General features: G+C 33.4%; 1 protein-coding gene across 1 annotated transcript in view; it reads right to left on the reverse strand.

Annotated features, from left to right (window-relative positions):
• The window catches only part of LOC126890535 (locomotion-related protein Hikaru genki), a 97,041-nt gene that overhangs the window by 24,066 nt on the left and 54,209 nt on the right, over positions 1 to 18,766 (reverse strand). The window contains exons 4-5 of the mRNA XM_050659539.1: positions 10,026 to 10,188; positions 2,642 to 2,815 (exon numbers count right to left, since the gene is read on the reverse strand). Coding sequence (XP_050515496.1) covers positions 2,642 to 2,815; positions 10,026 to 10,188 — 337 coding nt within the window. The remainder of the gene's footprint in view (positions 1 to 2,641; positions 2,816 to 10,025; positions 10,189 to 18,766) is intronic.

The raw sequence follows: 18,766 nt of genomic DNA on the forward strand, positions 1-18,766 counted from the left end.
CGTTTTTTAAACGTTATAGTTAGGTGTACCAGAGTCAAGGACAGATCACTGATGCGCTTACGATAACGCAAGGACTAAAACAAGGCGACGGACTGGCTCCAACGCTTTTTAATCTTGTTCTTGAATATGTCATTAGACGGTTGACGGTAAGCGGAAATAACATACTTACAAACAAATCTACCCAATTAGCAGCATACGCGGATGATATAAACATAATGAGCAGAACAATGAATGCAGCGGAAGAAACCTACGTTGAGTTGAAACAGAGTGCAGAAGCAGTAGGGCTAGCAATAAACACAAATAAAACAAAACTACTCATACAAACCAGATCAAATAGACCGGCGCAATAACACTTTATTGACGATATAGAACATGTGAATAGATTCACGTACCTAGGAATGGATCTGGTTGCAAGCAATGAAGAAGAACTGGAAATAAATAGAAGGCTTGTGCTGGCAAATAAAGCCTATTTCGCGATGGGCCACATATTCAAATCGCGAGACGTACACCGGAAAACAAAACTCCGGGTATATAAAACAATAATCAGGCCCATAGTAAGTTATGGCTGCGAAACATGGGTGGCGACACAGAAATCTGCCAATGCATTAGATGTGTTTGAAAGAACAGTATTACGTAGGATACTGGGCCCAATAAGTGAAAATAACAACTGGCGAATTAGGTATAATAGAGAAATATACGAGCAATATAGCGAACCAACTCTAGCACAACACACTAAATTGCAGAGATTACGGTGGGCAGGGCACGTGGTCCGCATGCATGAGAATAGAATCCCCAGAAAATTGCTGAATGCAAGAATGCAGGGAAGAAGACCTGTTGGAAGACCTAAAAAGAGATGGGAAGACGAAGTCGATGAGGATGCCAGGAACTTTCTGGGAACGCGTTCATGGAAAAGAACAGCGGTAAATCGAAATGATTGGAGAAGCTTATTGAAGGAAGCCAAGGCTCGATTTGGGCTGTAGTGCCATTGGATGGATGGATGGTACCAGAGTCTTTAACTGAGTTCCATCATCCTGCATCGATTTTCTTCAAATTGGTAGTCATCATCATGGCATCTACACTCCTAGCGGAGTGATTGTTGCCCTCTTTGGGCTCTTCCGATTCGTTTGTCGCGGTGAATCAATCCGCATTAACATTTTGGTTTTACAATTGGTTGTGTGACTTGGCATCTTCTACAATTTTTCTCCATTCGTTCCTGTTTTTGCTTATGGTTACCCATTCTCTGACTCCCATCTTCTTAAGGTCCTCGACAATCTGCTTCTCCCATCTAGTTTTGGGTCTTCCTCGTGGTCTGGCTGATACAGGTCTCCATTTGGAAATTTTCTTTATGACGGCTTCTGGATTTCTCCTTTCTACATGTCCCATCCATCTGAGTCTTTGTGCCTTGATAAATCTGACGATGTGTTCTCCATTCAGAAGTTCTCTTACTTCGTGGTTTACGAGTTTTCTAAATTCATTATTATGTTACAAAACTGACTTTTCTATGATCTTTTAGGCACTAATGTTTAGTTTTAGTTGACTTTATTTATTTTTAATAACTTACTTCTAAACAAATGAAAAACACTGAATTTATATCTTTTATTTTACAAACTACGATATCTAATTTATTTATTACACCAAATCTACTAATTTATCTAATTACAAAAAAAAATATAACGCGCCCGTTACCTACCGAAGTACACCTACGGTTTCAAATTTACAACTAAACTTCTAATTCCAAAAATGTCTATTTATATAGTTATGTAGAATTATTATTAGTCTACTGATTTCCAGAAAAATCGAAAGGTAAATATTATTTAAAGAACAATAAAAAAAGGTTTATCGATGGCCTTCTAGAAGCGCCGATTGTAATAAGTTTCTATTTGTCTCGCTTGCAGAGAGGGTCAGACAGTTTGACGACAGAAACGTCCGGAACGAAATAGGCCAGGTTGTGAGCGGTCTATAAATAATGTCACAATTACCTAAGTTTAGTGGGCCTGCTATCCTCCGAATTATTTACCTCCCTAGGATCCTCAATCTTTCTTCCTCTTTCTGGGTCAGAAACATTACTTCAGCACCATATGTGATTACTGGTCGAATTGCTACTTTATAAATTTTCAGTTTTAGTAGTATTTAGGTAATTTGTTATCAAGCAAAATGTATCCTATCTCGATGCGTGCTTTTACTCTGGCGGTGGAAATTTTAATATTGGAAATAACCTCAAGATTCGATAAAAAAATATATTCTACCCAAAAAAATATCTACTAGGGTCATTTGTAAAATAAGGTTCCCTATGTCGCTAGGAAAGAGTACCACGTGCTGGGAGAAATCTGGCAACACTGCCTTACACATCAACTCTTCCTCTCTCTCAACCCACTACTTCCACCTCGCTGTATTGCTCAGTGTCGGCCCAGCAGCCTTTGAAGATGGATGTCACGGTCGCTGCTACTGTCAATGTGAAATTCATGCTGTGATAGGTTTTTTAAATGAAAAATGGATTTCACCTATTGACATTCATTGTCAGTTAATCGAAGTTTACGGGCAAAAGTGTATATCTCAAACATTCTCCATGTTTTCTCGTGTTACAAGGTTGAACGGTGAACATAGTTTTTTATTGAAGACGAAAAATTCTAATTTTTGTTACCTGTCAAATACTGTCCTAGAGGTGAAGTCCAAGTCCAATCAGGAGAACCTAATCTTCGTGAAAATATGCATTCGAAATGTAAGGTTGAGCCCGGAAAAACAGCAAGTTCTCCACCAGGCTCTGCAGAAGCTGATCCGGATGGTATCCGAATAAGGATCGAGGGAGGTGCATCTTCTACAAATATTTAGAATTGTTTTATTGAAAATCGTATTAATTTTGTTATCTACTTGTACATTTATATATGGACTAGTATAATATCTCAATTACATCTGTACATACTCCGACAGAAGATACAAAGAAACATTCAAAGATGATTTCCGTGAACAGCTATTATATCACGCTGAAGAAAATCCCCAAATAAGACATGCAGATAATTTGTGGAGATTTCAATGCAAAAATTAGCAAAGAACCTAACCTAAGACTGACAATAGGACAACACAGCTTCCAAGATATCTCAAATGACAATGGACAAAGAGTCATAAAGCTAACATCGGCTAAAATATGCTTGGGAAGTCTATAATGTTCCAACATACAGTGATGAGCCCGCTAATAACCGGCAAAATAGCGCAAAAGATGGAAAACATAATATATTGCCAAACAAAAAGCGATGAAACTAGTGGAGGTGGAAATGATCGTTATAAACGTATAAACTAACATTACATTATATGGTTTCCCACCTTTAAACGTCTGTGACAGGAGTATTTTATAAAATTCTACTGCCACAGTGACAGTTGTCTTACTCCTCTGATACGTTTAAAGGTGGGAAATTATGTAATGTAATGTTAATTTATACGTTTATAACGTTCATTTCCATCTCCACTAGTTTCATCTCTTTTTGTTTCGCAATGTATTATGTTTTCCATCTTTTGCGCTATTTTGCCGGTTACTAGCACGCTCATCACTGTATAAACATTCAGTAATTTAGATTAAACCAGACTAGGCATTAATATTTGTGGCGCCCCACGCCTTGATCTCCCCCCCCCCCAACTCTTTCATATCCATCCAACTTTTCTTCAGTTCTTCAAAGTTACCAAGCAAAGTTTGCAAGTGTTTGTACTTTTCTGCTCGAATCATTAGCTCAGTGCTGAGAGAATCTACCACCATAACATAAAAAGTGTTTATGCGAGAATTCTCGGATCCTTTTAAAACTTCAGATTCAGTGTTGCCACATTCACCATTCTTTTCCTTTTTCTTTGTCGTTCTGATTTGTACTCACTCAAACCAGACTTTTCTTTTGCCAAGGTTTCTAATCGCCAAAAATCATTTCTAAGCTCTACCAAAAAACCAGCCAACGACTGGTAATATCCTTTTACTTTACTTACAGTTGTAGTTTCAACTGAAGCTTAGTACTGACTTTTTGGCATCGTTCTAAAACAGTACTTCAAAATATGGCACTTGTATATCAATATCATTGTAATCATAATAATAATATTATGATGTATCACAACGGCATGAAGGTTTTTCGTTCCTGTCATTCTCTATTAGTTTCAACGTTTCTGTAATTGCCGACCAATTTTCTTTCAGAGCTCGACAAGCATCGTGTCTCGCTGACCAACGTGTTTTAGATACTAGGCTTTGAAGTACCACAGAGCATTTGTAGTCCAAATAAAGCTCCCATCGATGTGTTGAACATGTGAAAAAAGTGTACAGTTCTAAGTAGACCAAAAAAGAAACAGCAACCACTCATGAACTAACGGCCACAGATCCTACCAGATTTAAGGAATGAGAGGCACATGGGACATACTCAGCCTGAGGACATAGTTTTTTTATTCTGGCTTGAACACCCGAGTATATCCGTACCATATTACTGGCATTGCCATATGGTGATAAACTGTGCAGCGTGTACTCGCCCGATCCGCGCCCTAACAAATTTGGCGCTCTAGGCCAGTGCCTTGTCGGCCTAGTGGTAAATCCGGCCCTGGATGCTAGACATGGAAATAATGTTCTGGATGTAAGAAGACTCCAAGGAGCAGATGTAGATACAGACAAAACCTAGTAAGCTCAGAAATCAGATCGAGAATATTGTCACAGAAACTTAAAACGAACGAATCATTGGGACAATGGAACATCTGAAAACTGCAAAATGAAGAAAGTCGAGAAAATTACATGCAGAAAATGAAACATCAACTGAGGATATAGGGGAGTGCAATTAGAACGAAAACATGCATTGTTTCGGAAAAATTCAAACGAGCTTATATTTTTCTAAAACTTTTTTTGTTAGTTTATATACATGTTAAAGTAAAAAGTTCTACTCGCAGATATGGCCGCTAATTGTTTATTAATTGTTTAAACAATAACAATTTTTTTGTTTAAATAATTTTCAAAATATCGTTGAATTCATCATTTTACTTTGATCAAATATGATTTTATTGTGTTTTTGGTTATGCTGAATCCGAATATAGCATTACAATTTGAAAATTCTTATACAGAAGCTCTTATACAGTATGTTTGCGTAGCTAGGAACCACATGGAAAACTTTTTTATTATCAATTTTACGAAAAAAAAATTATTTTTAATAAAATGCTCTGGCTAGTCAAAAGTCTAAAACTCAACCATCAGATATCAAATTTTATCAATTTTATACGAGTTATGTCAAAAATATGAATTTCGTTAAAGAGTTAAGTATTCCTTTATATTCCAGAATATCAAAAAATGCTATTATGAAAAGTTGTTTGAAATTAGAAACTATGTCTAAATATACAATTACATCATTCTAATCGAAAAAAACAAATTTTCAATTTTTGCTCAAATTCCGGATACTCATCATTTTATTACAATAATTATGATAACTATTTTATTATAACTTTTAAGAAAAAAAGTTATTCTTCATAAAATGCTCTCCCTGGTCTAAAATCTAAGATACAACCATCAGATATCAAACTTTTTTAATTTTATACGAGGTATGTAAAAAATACGAATTTTTCTTAAGAGTTAAGTGCCTTTATTATTCACAATATTTTAATTAGAAGGATGTAATTGAACACTAAAACAAATTTTTTAATTCCAAATAACTTTTCTTAATAACAATTTTTGATATTGTGAAATGTAAAGGTACTTTACTCTTGAGTGAAATTCATCTTTTTTGACATACCTCGTATAACATTAATTAAATTTGATATTTGATGATTGCATCTTAGATAATATAGCATGCAGAGTATTTTACAGAGAATAACTTTTTTTCGTAAAACTGATAATAAAAAAGTTATCAATAGGTTCCAAGTTACGCAGACATACCTACTGTAAAAGGTAAAAAAAAATTTTTGCTGAACATTTATTATTGTTGAAGCTTATTATTAAATGTATTTTAGTTTTACAGAAAAAAGTTTTGATTACTTTGTATAAACATTTTTTTAGCTGGTAATTTTCGGTTTTTGTATTATATTTTTGTTATCTTCCTTAACTTTCTTAAAAATAAAAAGAAATAGTTTATTTCATTTCTAAAGTAAAATAATTTAGTGCATTTTAAAGATTATATCCTAAGCTTTAAAAAAGAACTTATAAAACTGTAATAGATTTGTTCAAACTTGAGTAATACAGTCTTAAAATGGTGGTAATTCTATAAAACTACGAAGATTTCAAAAATTACATTTTTTGAGACGTCATAACATTTGCATTAAATTTTTGAGATTTTTTTTGAATGAAACATCATTTAGTAAGATGCTTGAAAGGTAAGTTGTGCAAAATTGAGAGTTTTATAGAAAAATTGTATTAGTTACTCATTTTTAAATCATTTTTGAGCAAAATTCATGTAAGGCTCAATTTCCGCCCACACCGTACTTATGCCCATTTATTTTATTTCCTTCTATTATAACCATAATATAGCTGAATTATTCTTCTTTCATGTTCAATTTGTAAAATTTCATTTGATTCAGTAGTTAAAGAATTACATTAAAATAACTCAACCGTGCACTTCGCCGTACGTTAGTTTACAGTGCGTCAATGTTTGTGAGAATGGTGACTTTAGCGTTATAAATAAAAAATTATAGAAGATACAGATTTAATTTTAGAAAATTCTTTATATAAGTTTTTTTTTTGTAAAATTTTCTGAATTTTTCAATGGCAAAGTCAGTTTTTTTTTCTAAAATTTATATTTTCGGAGTTATTTCAAAAAACATCTAATTTCGTAATTCATTTGTTTAATAAAAAATGAAGCACCCACTTCTCGAGTAGAACTTTTTGATATGTTGTTTATTAAACATTTCTTAATGAAATTACAAAAAGTTCTATCTTGTTTGATTTTTTCCGAAGTGAAAATCTATATGCACTCCCCTAATAGTAGATCAGAGCAATAATGTCGACGAGCTGTGAAGGCAAATGAAAAAGCCAATAGAGACCATAGAACTAATAACAGGAAAGAGCAGGAAGGAGAAGAACATAAGGAGAAGGTTTGATAAAAAATACAAAGAAAAACTACAAGACAGACAGAAATGTGTCCGAATAGGAAGTCGGATTCAGTAAAAATAGATCGATCATAAATCAGATTTTTACTCTAAGACAGCTACCTACTTGAAAAAGATTGTCAATTTAATAAAACCATCCCATAATATCTTCAAAGACTTTCGACAAGCATACGACAGTATAAAAATAGAGGGATCAGATGTGGAATACAATGGCAGTGAAAAAAATAGAGATAGATGCACAAAAACAGGTATTATGGTCAATGAAGAGAAAACTAAAAAAGAGACGATATAGAATAGAGCAAAATGTAACAACTGACCTATCTAACTTTGAAAGAGTGGAGCGTTTTAAATATCTCGGGGCGACAATCACCGCAGATAACGATATGACAGAAGAGGTAACAGGTAAAATTTAGGTTGTAAACAGATGTAGGTATGTATAGCCTCCATATTACTATTAAATCCAAGAGCCTAATACCAACACAAAAATCAGGATACTTATATAAAAGAGTGATTAGAGCGGTGCTGATGTATGGGTATGGGTGTGAGATGTGGACATTAACAAAAGCAATGGAAAGGAATCTCAGATGTTTTGACAGAAAATCATCAAAAGGGTGATGGAACCCTATCACGACCCGAATACTAACCAATACCGAATCAGAATAAATACCGAAACTATACTAAATTTAAATAAGCGATGCAGGGCGTGTAAACAACGATTTTAGTTGTTAAAGATGTTCAAAATTTATCCACTTGTTCGATGGTAAAAATGTATTATTGAAATCACTGTATTACTTTTTCCCTTTTCTCAATTATTAGTTTTTATTGTATAGTATATAAATTATTGCAATAGATAAATACATAGATAGTGAAAAACTAATCCTATTAATTAAATTAAGATCGGAGACGCAAAATTTCCAGCCTTTTTAAATGCATTCATTTTTCGAATCCTGTAAAAACTAATAAATATTTTTGAGAAATTTAAAAGCAGAATGAAAGTTTACATTATTACCGAGGGCCTAAAGTCCCTTAGAATAAAGAAAAAGTTTCTTTTAAACGAGATATTTAAAATTAAAAATCAAACTCAATTTTCTCTTGTTGACACCTGTAACTTATTAAAATAAAACATTATAGAAGCTTTTAGGACCTTTCGACCCTCAGCAGTAATGCAATCTTTTACTGTGTGTAATGTTTCAATAATACTTATTAGTTTTCTCAGGATTCGAAAAAAAAATGAATGAATTTAAAAAGCACTTGCCCGAAATTTTACGCATACACTCTTTGAATAATTTACGCTATTATACAAGTAACTGTTATCCAAAACTATTCAAAAACTGAACGAAATAGCCGTCTCTATGTTGCTGATGACGACAGCTCTGTCAACTAATATTTACATCTTCTGCATAGCTAATGTGAATAAAGTTTAAGTAGAATATATCGCTAATGTCGTCTTCCAAGAAATTAAATGCCTACGCCTAAGATGTACAGGCTATGTCCACAAGCTGCCCAATAACTGCCTTGCCAACTTAGTCTGGGAGGAAACCCCGACAAGGAGAAGGCCCTTAGGACGCCCACGACTGCAGTGGAGAGACAATATATGGTCAGATGTCAGATTTAAGATCAATGAGGCTACCCACTGACTCAACTCTCATGGACGACCGTTTTAGTAGTGATGTTGATTATAGTTACTTTCGAGTAATCGTTACAAATCGTTACTTTTGTATAAAGTAATCATTTACACTTACAGTATTCGTTACTTTGATTACTTAAGCTTACTTACTACTTAAGATTACTTTGATTAAGTAGCGGTAATCATATCGAGAATCCTATTTCTCAGTAGGTAGGTATTTTGTATAAAGTAATCATTTACAGTATTCGTTACTTTGATTACTATGATTACATTTGTTACTTTTGTAATTGAGTACCGGTAATCATATCGAGAATCGTATTTCTCAGTAGTTAGGCATTTTGTATAGGTATTCCGATATAACAACGACCTAAACCGATCTGTTTAAGAGATAAAAATGATTTGATTCCTATGATTACTTTTGTCACTTTTGCATTTGAGTACCGGTAATCATATCGAGAATCGTATTTCTCAGTAGGTAGGTTTGTATAGGTATTCCGATATAACAACGACCTTCACCAATCTGTTTAAGGGATAAAAATGATTTGATTACTATGATTACTTTTGTTACTTTTGTATTTGAATACCTTTAATCATATCGAGAATCGTATTTCTCAGTAGATAGGTATTTTGTATAGGTATTCCGATATAATAACGACTTTTACGAAGTATGAATAAGAGTAATCAAAGTAATCAAAGTAGATACAATAGTCGTTACTCGCTCTAATACGAGTGGTATGAAGTAACGAAATAATCAGAGTAATCAAAGTAATCAAAGTAATCAAAGTAATCAAAGTAATCAAAGTAATCAAAGTAATCAAAGTAATCAAAGTAATCAAAGTAATCAAAGTAATCAAAGTAATCAAAGTAATCAAAGTAATCAAAGTAATCAAAGTAATCAAAGTAATCAAAGTAATCAAAGTAATCAAAGTAATCAAAGTAATCAAAGTAGATACAATAGTCGTTACTAGCTCTGATACGATTGGTACGAAGTAACGAAGTATTCATAGTAATCAAAGTAATCAAAGTAACGATTTGCCTCTCTGTATAGTAATCGTTACTTTCGGTATTCGTAAGTAACGAGTACTTTGTAACGAAAAGTTACTTTTTCAACATCACTACGTTTTAGATGGAAGCGAGTTATGCAGTCAGTAGTCAGCCAAGACCCACCCCGGGTTGTAGTGCTACTAAAGGAAGAAGGAAGAGAAAGTTCACAGGACATTAGTAAATTTACTAATATGGAACTGAGCCCTTGAAAAGAGACCAATCTTTATAAAAATTCATTATCTACTAACTTTTAAGAACTACAAACTAAAAACTCTTAAGGTGTATTAAAAAAAGCCTCGATGGTTTATTTCACCTGTAAAATTAGTTAAAATAGTTGTTGGTACACAGGATGGGAGTCTGGAAGACCACTGTCCATTTTGGCATTGAGGTGTCGGTGTACCCAACAATTTGTACAGTCCCAATTCGATGCATCTGGTATGTAATTTAGCACCATGGGGAAAAGTCCACCCTGGATTCTGAAATATAAATTTAAGGGGAACGGAGCAAAATGCAAAATTTTGACGCATGTCAAAATGTTCAATGTGTTTTACATGTATTCATTTTTTTCTACGAGCGTGCAAAAAGGTCTACTTTCGCGCACGCATTTTAGTTTAGAAAGTTTCACTTTTCCGCACGCGTGTTACTTTTCCGCACGCGGTTTTTACTTTTCCGCACGCGTGTTAATTTAGATATGTTAATATGGCCTTAAAGTAATTATAATACATGCAATAAACTAATATTTAGATATTATTTACTAATTTATTTCAAATATATCTTATTGTGTTCCTGTTTTAATGAAATTAACGCGACAATTCGATGAAATAAAATTATTTTGACATAATATTCGAAAGTCAAATCGGTAGACAATAACAGTCGTTTTGAATCATCGTCATGGAAACCAAGATCGTCGTGATGCTAACTAATTATATTGAAAGTTTGATTTTGACAACCTTGTCAAAGAATTAATTTGTGTATGTATTTTCATATTAATTAAATTAATTTTGGTAATTTTTTAAAGACTCTTAGAAAAAATATTGTTCCTAACTCTTGCAGAAAGTCTCTTTTCCGCACTCGACTGCTTGCCGAACTCCCGCTTCGCGTCGTTCGGCAAACTGCAGTCGCGTGCGGAAAAGAATGACTTTCTGCACTTGTTAGGAAAATAACTATTTTCGAATCCTGAAAAAACTAATAAATATTTTCGAAAACTTTAAACGCAAAATGAAGATTACATTATTACCGAGGGCCGAAAGTCCCTGAAAACTGCTATAATGTTTATTTAAATAAGTTACAGTGGTGACAATACAAAGAAAATTTTCCGCAAATCGCCAGGCAATTTTGACATTCCTGTCAAAATTTCTTGAAGAAAAAGTCAGGACTTCCTTACTGTAAGGAAATGTCATTTCCTTACTGTAAGGAAATGATATTTCCGTACAGTTGTTAGTGTTCTACATAAATGATAGAAAACACATTGCTATTAAAACCTTGTAAATTACCTTAATCATTAAATTTTCTTTATCTGGAGCTTCCTGGATAAATTTTTCAATTTCTTCCTTCGTTAAAATCTTAGATTTCTTTGCCCTATAACCTTGCGCTTGCCGTTTCAATAAAGAACGAAGTTTTGAGTATGTAGATATATCTACATTGTGTTTAAGTGCAAGGGTTGACTTCAGCATTGAATAATTGGCCCATAATGTTGAAGATTTCATCTTTAAACAAAGGTCTAGGAAGTATGCCATTACAACATTTTCTGAGAAAGAACTCGTATTTTTACTCATGCGATAATCCATAAAACGTCTGTATGCATTTTCGTACTTTTCTCTTGATTTCTTTGGCAATAATTCTAATGAAGCAGTATTCACTGCCTCAACCAGCTCTGGAGGAGTCCCAGGAATGGAAATTTCATCATCACTTATCATTTTACTTTCGAGAACACCAGCAATTAAATTTATAAGCGTCAAGTTTGACAATTCAACCTCAATACGTTTCCATAGTAACCCAAGTAATTTTATTAGGAATTTCAAAGAACCATTTATTTGGGAATAAAATTATCGCGTTTTTTTTAAATCAATCAATATCTGTCGAATTTTAAACGATTTGCGGAAAAATAGTATGTTTACCTCGTAGGAAAAGCCACATTCCTGGACTCTGTGTTGCTAAGTCTCGGCTTGCGCCTCGACTTAGCAATCTTCACAGTCGTCCAGGAATGTTAAGCTTTTCCTACCCGGTAAACAATGTACTATTAGTGTAATTTTTAATTGCAAATATTTCATTCAAAAGAATCATTTTATTTCTTCTAAGGGACTTTCGCCCCTCGGTAATAAAGTAGTATTTCATTCTGCGTTTAAATTTTTCAAAAATACGTTTAAATAGTTTTCTCAGGATTCGAAAAAAATGAATACATTTAAAACAGATTGAAAATTTTGACATGCGTCAAAATTTTGAAATTTGCTCCGTTCCCCTTAATGTAAATGTAAAGTCAATATTGATTTCGTTTTAAGCCTAATTCTTTTGTATTAAATAAAAATAAAAATATATTCCATTTTTATTCAGTTGTAATGCCAAGCCAAAACTGTTCTAATTTTCACTTAGTTCAGAGAGCGCAAACCAGCACATTAATCGACGATTTTCACGTCTTATTACCCTCTGACCCAAGTGAAAATCTTCAGCCAGCAAGTCCCCGAATTGCAACTAACCTGATGGTAGTAGGTGCCTAGCGGCATCTGCAAAATACCAGTCAAAGTTTTTCATTCTAATAAAAATATTCAATAAAAAAATTTTTTTAAGAAACGCTTTTCTTTAGTTACGAGTGACTAAAATTAAAAATATTATAAAAAAAATCAACTAAAAAGCCAAAAATAAAAAAAAAATAAAAAAATCTGACACATTCGTCAAAGAAAAGCGTGGCGCGTCTTCATCGAATAAACGGTTTTCGCCACACGCTTTTCTTATGTGTTAGATTTTTTCAATTTTTTTATTTTTTGCTTTTTAGTTGAGTTTTTATAATTTTTTTTCTTTCTTTTTCGTATTTTTTTATTCTTTACTTTTTAGTCTTACACTTTTCAAACATTAAAATATATCGTCATGTTTATTAACCTTTGTCGGGCGGCATAGGTAAAATTGTAACTTTTGAGTTTTCAAATTGTGATAACTTTTTTTGTTAAAGAGATAGAGACTTGAAATTTTGTAACATCTTTACATTTATCCAGTAGATTACGTCAGCCAAATATAGCAAAGAAATATTTATTCAGTTCCCAGCAGGGGGCTTAAATTGTTCCTACCCCCATAAACGACGGTATAGGTACATTTGTACCTTGTATTTTTTTTTAAATGAATGTTATAAAATATCAATACATTTTGTATTTAAATGATAGTTTATTTGAACCAAAATACAAAACGAATGTTAGTGTGGATGTTCGCAACACATACATGTCGTTTTAGACAAAGAATGTGTGTCGCACATAGGTAGAAAACATACTACACAACTTTTTCTCGTTTTAGGTTGTTTTTCTGTTCGTTTTGACAAACATGGCAACTTCCGGTTATTGGAGTATATCCACGAATGCTGTGAGGCAGAGTATCTACAGCAAGACAAAGATCTTTAGAAAGATCCTTGAAAAACTTCTTGCGTTGGTCCTTTGTTTTCTGTAATGGATTGTGCTCTCGATCTCGATATAATGTAGGATGCTAGGCCAGTGACGTCAATCATATTATAAAAAAGGCCAAGAGCCAAAGCAATGTTAGACGTTTGACCGGATACTCACCCAGCATTTTATCCATGGTATCAACATCCCTTTAGTTTTACTCTAATACTCCAATACGCAATCCGGCTACTTGTCCTGTTATATTATGCATGGACGAGAGTAACACTACCTATTGCTTTGTTTTTCTCTAGCAAATAAGAGCATTCATGATTGTATGCAAGATTTGTGGAAAAAATAGCTATTTTCTTGCTTGCTTGCATATTGATGAGTAGAAATCTCTTATTTTTTCCAATTGAGCCCACTAACCTCATGGTGACATGAATTCTAGACTTTAGCTAGTTCAAAACTGGTAAAAAGTTATCAGTGATAATATTTCGCCCAGAACCATTTGTCGGGAACCATTTGCTGTTTTTCAAATATAAAGGTGAATTTGTAGGGGATTTGATAGATTACAAACCCAAAATACCATGTATAGTGTAAATAGTGTATATATTGTGTAAATTGTGTGCGGCCTCTAAACGGAAACAATTGTTCATCTATGGTTATGCATTTTGATGGTTTGTAGCCTTGGTGCACATTTTTATTCAGCATTATCCAGGTATCTCGTATGAGTGCAGCCTTATCGGCTTTTTTGCGTGATTGGCGGGTATTTTCGTTGTCAAATCTTATAAATCTTAGCATGAGAAACGATCACGAGACATTGCTGCACGTATTAGGGGCAGATACTCCATATTCCACATCTCTCACAAGTTTTATTTGTTGATTCTATTCTATGTATACCTCTGTTGTCGACATTTCGGTAAACTAAATTTAGAATCATTATTACTCATGATAATTTTTAAGTATACACGTATTGACAAAACCAAATAACTAAATGTGGATGAAATCTATTATGTCTCCAATTAAAATACAATACAATGCTACTCATCCTAGAATTTGTTTACGACCACTATTTCCAAGTTCATTGTTGCAGTAATTTCAATAATTTACGATAGATAACAGGGGTCACTTAAGCGGCTTCTAATCTTTGTAAATCCGTACAAGAACAAATTGCCGAATATTTTTATTTATTTATTGCAATATTAAACAATTTTTAACCAATTATGCTAATAATAAATAACATTATCTTAAAACTAACAAAGATTTCCCTTAAGATTAAGGAATTTTTAAGAAAATATATAACAGGTACAATTGTACCTATGCCGTCTGTTACGACAAAGGTTAAATATGTCGACAAAGGTTAAAATATGAATAAAACATAATATGATGTACAAACATGAAAAGTAGTCGGAATCGGTAAAAAATTTGAAACTTTATTGTTTATTTATAAAGCATAACGTAAACAATTAAAGTAAACAAGTATATTCAAATGGGAAATAAGCCACAATTTTACCTAAAAATGATTTTATTAACGTTTCGACGCCCAAGTCGGGTGTCGTTGTCAAAATACAAAATAATATTTTGTATTATTATAATAATATATAAAATTATTTTGTATTTTGACAACGACACCCGACTTGGGCGTCGAAACGTTAATAAAATCATTTTTAGGTAAAATTGTGGCTTATTTCCCATTTGAATATACTTGATTATAAAAATGCCACAAGAAAATAGCTTCAGAACAAAATTAAAGTAAAAAGTGAATTTATGTATAGTTCATATAATTAGCTACAATCTGTAAAAGTTTCAAGTTTCTTCATTGTAAAAAACAAGAGAATTTAAGCATTTTCCGTTAAAATCGTTTTTTTTATTTAAACAATTAATAAACATAAATTTTTTTTGACTATTCGTGTGACATATGCATTCGCGGAAATAATCCGCGAATGCATATGTCCCCAATTTTTAGTCATTTGCATTGAAGAAAGACAGTCAAGTGACAGTGCAAGAAAAGAAAAGCGTTTAATTAATTAATACGCCAAAACGAATTCTAATGCTAATTGTAGCACAAAACGTCTCTACCGGTGGTTTTTCTAAGACTACGATAAAAATACGAATTTTTTGAATTCGAGTTTTGGTTGAAGTTTTGTTTCGTATTAGGTATATTGAAATTTGACAAAATATTTGAAACTTTATTGTTTATTTATGAAGCATAACGTAAACAATTAACGTAAAACGGGCTCCACACTCTCGACGAAGTTACTTCGCCAAAGTTGACCGAAGTCCGAAGTACTCTCTCTACACACTCGTTCGAAGTGCGATACCGACAAAGATCTCTTTGACCAGACTGACAGATTTCGGAAGTAGAACGTGGTTAGGCAAAGTTACACAAGGTGGCCGTCTACACTCTCGTACTTGTTGATCCTTGATCGACTTCGGCGAGAGTGAAGTGCGGGCTTAAAACGCCGTCCACACTCTCGCCGAAGTTGATCGAGATTCAACAAGTACGAGAGTGTAGACGGCCACCTTGTGTAACTTTGCCCTTCCGAAATCTGTCGGTCTGGCGCGTCCGAGTCAAAGGGATCTTTGTCGGTATCGCACCGCTTGAATGTGTTCCTCGCGAAGTAGAACGAGTCTGTAGAGAGGCACTTTGGCGAAGTAATTTCGCCGAGAGTGTGGAGCCCGTTTAAAAAGTGAAATTATGTATAGTTCATATCAATAGCTACAATCCGTAAAAGTTTCAAGTTTATACATTGTAAAATACAAGAGAATTTAAGCATTCTCCATTAAAATCGTTTTCATATTTAAACAATTAATAAACATAAACAAATTTGTATTGACTATTCGTGTATTGTTCCCGCGAATGCATATGTCTGCAAATTTTAATGCATTTGCATTGAAGAAAAGGCAGTCAAATTAAGTTTTGACGCAAACTATTGAACTAAAGAAAAGCGTTTAAAAATATTTCTAAAAGATATTTAATTGAAAGACTTATTGGACCATTTTCCTGGTAACACCTGCATGGCTTCTAAAAATTGCAAGCCAGATGGATGCTGCAAAGAAGACAAGAGGGAATTCAAAAATTTGCAATTCACAACCCCGTCTGCACAGCGTGGTAAATTCCAACGGAAAAGCGACCTAGTGACTCGATAGGGGTAATAGTAATAGAAAATAAAACTATATACAATTTTTATTTAGTTGCAATGCGAAGTCAAAACTGTCCTAATTTTCACTTAGTTCGAAGAGCGCAAATCAGCACATTAATCGACGATTTCGCCTCTTATTAGAGGCATCATCAGAGAGGCATATGTTTGCTTATCTCTGACCCAAGTGAAAATCTTCAGCCAGCTAGTCCCCGCATTGCAACTAACGTGATGGTAGTAGGTGCCTAGCGACATCTGCTAAATAAAAGACTCAATACTATAAAGTGAGTATTGAGACCAAGTTTTCGTTGGAATTTTCCCACGTTGAATAGACAGAAAGTGAGGAGTAAATTTTAGACCTCCCCGTGTCTTTTTTAATTCAACATTGGCTTGGTGTGCACGTAATAGAAACCAAGAAAGCGTAACCAGAAATTTGGCCTCATTAAAAGTTTTTCTCCAGAAATAAAACTTCGAAACGAATTATACGCCAGTCAATGAGAGCAAGAATGGATATTATGGTATGTTAAACAGTAAATGGTTAAGATCAATTAGTTACCACTATAAACATCCTGGATTAGCCGATAATAGTATAAAAGGCCCGGTTTCAGGTAAAATTTAAATATGTTTTCTGGTAAAATTTGTCAATCTTCATTTCTTAATGTTGATTTAATTGCGTACAATCCAAACTCATTATAATTTCATTAATACAGATTAGGCTTATATTGACGAAACTGTACTGCTAAAAGGGTTTTTCGAATTCGGTGGTAGTGCGCGACGGGGTTGCTATTTAATCACCTTTTAAGTGGTTTTCAGGTATTTATATAATAAGTTTATGGAACTGAAAACCAACCAGTATTAAAATACGATTTCTTGATAAAATTTGTTAGTCTTTATGTATCACGGGAAGTGTTAAGTAGTATTACTCATTTTATTCATTACGTTTTCTATCATTATGTGGCGTCCGTGGGATAGTAATAATGGGGCTTCTTCTAGTGTTCCGGTAAAGAAGAAACATTTATCTGTAGATGCAAAGCAAATTGTAAAAACTATATACAGTACCTTACTTAAAAGAGGACTTGACACAACTTCCGCTACGAGTGAAATATGCGATTTGACGAAAATACCTCTGACCACAGTAAAAAGAATTACATCAAACCCCATAGAAACAAGAAAAAAACGTAAAGATTTCAGTTCCACCAAATGTATGGACGAAGTCGATAAGGACTTGATACGTCGAAAAGTCTATACCTTGTACGAAGTGCAACGCATACCTACATTAGAGCTTTTAGAAGTTTTAAAGGCATTTTCTATAAAAAAGTATATGTTTGTGATACGTTGGTAGAGGAAATGGGACATACAGTGCTGCGGCTCCCACCCTATTATTGTATGTTTAATCCCATAGAACATAATATGTGGCACGAATATAACGTGAGGTCACAAAATATTTCTCCAACGGTAAGTAGTACTGTTGTAGAGTTAATAAGAAAATGTGTCAATGATATTCTTCCAAATAGTTGGAGAAATTCAGTCCGACACGTAATAGGTAAAGAAAATTCATATGTTCGTGTACATCATAATATAATTGGACCGATCATAATTAATTTAGATGAGGATAGCGATAGCGAAACGGAACTATGTGTGGAGTGATACTTTCATCAAATCTACAAATGTTACGGTTACAAATCTACTATTAAAAAAACGGTTCTTTTCAGAACCACAAATTATTATTAATGTTTGAATGTTTGTTTTTCTATAATCTTAGCAATTAAAATAGATTTAATTTATTTTAAAACTCATTTGAAAACATTAATTTCTATTCGGGTATATAAGGCAAAGCAAAATATTTTACATCAAATTTTTTTTTGGTTTTTTAGTCATAATTATTGTAATTGTCAAAAGACCAACTCTGTCTACCTCAGTTGCTTATCGCTCCGGGTGGGTCTTAACAATGGGCCAGGTCAGATAAATTTAATAATGTTTACGACCGCAGTAATTATATTTAACCATTTACTGTTGAACAAACCATACCTCCGAATTCCTCCTACTGCATGGATTTTAATGAAATTTTGGAAATAGCTTCTACTTATCTCCCAATTCAAAGTTTACTCTATATACTATGGCGCTTTTATCTTGTGGGCGGTTCCCACCCCATTTCGGGGGTGGAATTTTTTTTGGTTAAAATAACCACGGAAGTGGCTAGAGAACCTAAGTCTAAGCAAAAATTGTTCTATAGTTTTTTTTTGAAAACTCAATACTTACTTTTTAAGTTATTCGTGGTTAAAAATTGGCCATTTTCATTGAAACATAACACCTTTTCGAACGGTTTTTTGAGA

Source organism: Diabrotica virgifera, chromosome 8 (assembly GCF_917563875.1).
Source record: "Diabrotica virgifera virgifera chromosome 8, PGI_DIABVI_V3a".
NCBI lineage: Eukaryota > Metazoa > Arthropoda > Insecta > Coleoptera > Chrysomelidae > Diabrotica > Diabrotica virgifera.